Source organism: Bos javanicus, chromosome 15, assembly GCF_032452875.1.
Source record: "Bos javanicus breed banteng chromosome 15, ARS-OSU_banteng_1.0, whole genome shotgun sequence".
Taxonomy (NCBI): domain Eukaryota; kingdom Metazoa; phylum Chordata; class Mammalia; order Artiodactyla; family Bovidae; genus Bos; species Bos javanicus.
In genome coordinates this window covers 78,342,506-78,346,900 of record NC_083882.1, presented here as the reverse complement: position 1 = coordinate 78,346,900, position 4,395 = coordinate 78,342,506, and the positions used below count along the sequence as shown (strand labels likewise).

The 4,395-nt window shown below is 38.4% G+C and overlaps 1 protein-coding gene across 1 annotated transcript; it reads left to right on the top strand.

Moving 5' to 3' along the window:
- Window positions 1-2,793: 2,793 nt before the first annotated feature.
- On the top strand, window positions 2,794-3,709 carry LOC133227090 (olfactory receptor 4C45-like). Its single transcript, XM_061381507.1, is given in 2 exon segments — window positions 2,794-3,194; window positions 3,196-3,709. Coding segments are annotated over 2 exon segments (909 nt in total). The 5' UTR covers window positions 2,794-2,799.
- The last annotated feature ends 686 nt before the right edge of the window (window positions 3,710-4,395 follow it).

Sequence of the window (4,395 nt, the reverse complement as noted above, 5' to 3'; positions counted from 1 at the left end):
GGAATTCTCCACGCAAGAATACTGGAGTGGATAGCCATTCCCTTCTCCAGGGGACCTTCCCAACCCAAGGATCAACAACATCTCCTGCATTGCAGGCAGATTCTTTACCACCTGAGCCACCAGGGAAGCCCATAGCCAGAAGTATATTTTTAACCAAAGCTCAACTGCATTTCTAAAGCTGGTCTCTAATGTTGTTTGTGAGAGTCAAACAGGAGCAAAAAAAAAGTCCGTGGCTGATGCTTTAGCAAAGATTCCAACAGAGCCAATTACTAATCCTCTGAGGACTTGGGAGATTGATGTATTACCAAACCCTGAGCTTTTTTGAAAGTCTATTTAAACATTTCTCTAGAGTCAATGAAGAAAGAATTACAAACAAGGGCCTTGAAGTAAATAACAGCCACAGAGCCATGCATCAACAAGGTGAAGATCTGTTTGGGAGACCCTGCTCCCAAGGTTAGTACGAGTTAGAAGAATGGATTAAATCAGGAATAAAAGGAGTTCAATCCCTGGGTTAGGAAGATCCCCTGGAGAAGGAAATGGCAACCCACTCTAGTATTCTTGTCTGGAGAATTCCACGGATAGAGCCCATGGTGGGCTACAATCCATGGGGCCGCAAAGAGTTGAACACAACTAAGTGACTAATACTTTCACTTTCACATACATTCTACAATTTCATATGCAAGTTTCTTCTTACTTTGAAGAATCAAATTTGAATAATTTGATGTATACATTTGAATAATATATGTTTTGAAGATGCATGTATAATCTCATAAGAATCCTGGAAAGTGAGTTAAAATTAAATCTGAAAGCTATCAAAGTTTCCTAATTCAAACAGCTTGTTTTCTGAGTAAATCCAGAAAATGGGAGAGTTGTCTAGAGACATAAGAATTCTACTGTCCTCCTTGTTAGTTGACAGTCTATTTGCAGCTGTGGGGCAAATGCCTGGTGGGAAGAAAGCGATGTCTGGATTTAATCTACAAACTGAGGAATCCACAACCAACTGATCCAAGTTAGTGATAGCTAATTCTCTTCCCCAAAATTTAAGATGGTTAACTTAGCCAATTTCATTTCACTGAAATAATATTTGTGGTTAGATTCTGTAAATTGAAACTTAGCCTTTCTCTCTAAAAATGAATTTGGACACAATGATGTGAAAATGTCAATAGAAAATACTGTATGGAATTTTCCCAGCCAAGATGCTGTTGAGAATCACTAAAGTCACTTTTACAAGATTGGGATTAACATTTATGTCCTAGCACCCCACTCCAGTACTCTTGCCTGGAAAATCCCATGGACGGAGGAGCCTGGTGGGCTGCAGTTCATGGGGTCGCACAGAGTTGGACACGACTGAAGCAACTTAGTAGTAGTAGTAAGTAGGTTGATCCTGAAGATCTCTGTAATTATTAAAAATTATTTCCTCTTTTCATGATTTCCATGCCACCACATTGAAGTATTTGTGAGTTAAATCTTTGAAGAATGATTGGCCATCATTGGAGTCATGGAGAGAGAAAAACAGCTGAGGCATAAGCTTTCCTGAAAACTCTAAACTATCTTATTTCATCTTTATTGAAACTTCCGAGATCATGATGCTGAGTTCTGTGCCCAGAAATTTTTGAGGAAAAAAATATGTAGTTATGTTTTTGGCAAGCATTAGGGAAAGAAGAGAGAAAGAAAGATAACGAATAAAATAGCTTATGATCTTGGTTACAACAATGTGTAGTCTATCTTGAAAACCTATATACAGTCTCACTCCCCAGGAAAAGAATGCATTCTTATATATATTCAATATTTTTACATTAATGTAAAAATGTAATGTAATTTAAGTAATGAAAATTTCAAGTTCATCTTAATTGATAAAAACTTATTCCAAAAGGGGAAATTGTATTATTTCAGGTGGTCCTGATATTTTTGTCTGGTCAATAGGAAACAGGAAAACTTCTTGACTTACATCATTTCATAGCAAAATGTGAGTAGGGTAATATAACTAATCCAGAGCATTATTCTATATGCAGTGAAAGAACAATTACACAGAAAGCTCATTTCAGAAATATTGAGGACTTTTCAGGGAACTTTGCACCACTTACATGTTCACATTTGAAGATGTGGAAAGAGTGAGCATAACTATCTTGTTGGGCCAGACACAACATCCAGGGCCGCTGAGTGAATGCTGCTCAAAGAGCTGTTATAAAGAGAGTTTCTTGGCATTTTGAACGACAAAAACTCCATCTGCAGCTCTGTCTGTGTGTGTGCATGTGTGTTAATTCAAAAAAAAGGAATAACAGGTCACAGAACACAGCTGGTATAGAGTAAGGTTTGATTGGTACTTTTCATGTCTGATACAAAGTTAATTTTTAAAATATTGTGTCCATATACCTATGAATATTCATTCCAATAGACAAGCATTAATATAACTTTATAAAGAATTGTCAATGAAATCTGTCCCCCAGAGTAAAAAAAGGCTATCTGTGAGACATTCAGAGCTAAAAAGAAAATTTAGAAGTTAACTGCATGTCAATATTCATAAAAAATATCTTGCTTTTATTGTGGTATTTGTAAGGTATTGTCACAATATATTTAAATTATATGAATCAGGAGAGATTTAAACTCCTCCCATTCTTCTTTACAACTCTCTGTGAAATATCAGAGATAAGTGAAGGGAGTAGCTTCACCAGTCCAAGGGACCCAGGCTAAAGAGATGATGAAATTTTTTTCTATAGAATTTAAAATATCATCACTCAGAAATAGTGATCTTTCCAGATCAACTATGTGCGTACAACTCAAGATGAACTGAGGGAAAGGATGAGCAACATAACAGAATTCCTCCTACTGGGCCCGACCCAGAATCCAGGACTGCAGACACTCTTATTTGCTGTGTTTCTGATCATCTACTTGATCACATTGGCAGGTAACCTGCTCATCTCTGTCACTGTTTTCACCAGCCCAGCCCTCGGCTCTCCCATGTACTATTTTCTGTCCTATTTGTCCATGATAGATGCTTTCTATTCTTCCTCCATAGCACCCAAGTTGATCTTTGACTTGGTCTCTGGAAAGAACACCATTTCCTTCAGTGGCTGCATGACTCAGGTCTTTGCTGAACATTTCTTTGCTGGAGCCGAGATTGTCTTGTTAACTGTCATGGCCTATGACTGCTATGTGGCCATCTGTAAGCCCCTGCACTACATGGCCATGATGAGTTGCTCTCCTGGTTGGAATGGCTGGGGCGTTAGGCTTTCTCCATGGAGGGATCCAGATTTTGTTCATGGTTCAGTTACCATTCTGTGGCCCCAATGTCATTGACCATTTTATGTGTGATTTAATACCTCTCCTGGAGCTAGCCTACACGGACACTCACTCTCTGGGGCCCCTGATTTCTGCCAACAGTGGGTCACTGTGTCTGCTAACTTTCCTAATGCTGGTTGCTTCCTATGTTGTCATCCTGCGCTCCCTGAGGACTCACAGCTCTGAAGGGCGTCGCAAAGCCCTGTCCACCTGTGCCTCTCATGTCACAGTTGTCATCCTGTTCTTTGTACCTTGTTCGTTCCTCTACCTAAGACCCACGACCTCCTTCCCCATTGACAAAGCTGTGACTGTGTTTTGCACCATAGTAACTCCTATGCTGAACCCTTTAATCTACACCCTGAGAAATGCAGAAGTGAAAAATGTCATGAAGAAGCTCTGGGGACAAATAATGAAAACTAGTGATGAATAAATCTTGTGTGGAGTATTTAGGCAAGATTTCTCCCCTTCTTAATTGACTGAACTGGGATGATTCTCCTGTCTGGATCAATTTTCTCTAGGGGCTCATACATTGTAAGCCAGGGTTGATATTCAGAAGGCATAGTACACTCAGTGCTGAGAGCCCACGATAGTCTTAGGAGGTCATGAAATGTTTTAATTTCTTTTACAACAGAAAGAAAGAAATTAATATAATCTAAATGCAGCTTAGATTATAGTCATCTATACAACCATGCAGTCAGAAAAGATAATTTTTAACATTTTCATGGAGGAGAAGACCCAAGAGGAAGAAAGTACCAAAGGTCCACGAAAGTCATAATGTTGCCCTGAGTGTGGGTATGAAACAGATCAACAGCAATATTCTTGAACACTCGTTATACCCAGCACCATAGCTAGAATGAAGTTTTACTTTAAAAGAGGGAAGACAACTACAAATGAAAAAAGGACAGAACAGTAGGAAATAAGCTTTCAAAAAGTACATTTATACACTTTTTCTGATCTTTCTAAGTTTGAGAGGTTTATAAATAAAGTAAAGACAGCAATAAAAAGAAATTTTTACTTATCACAATCCCAAACAGATGGCATTTGCACACAAAAGTACTTTTTGAAAATTACACTTCATCATTCCTTGTAGTATACAAGAGTTTACAAAAAGAATTA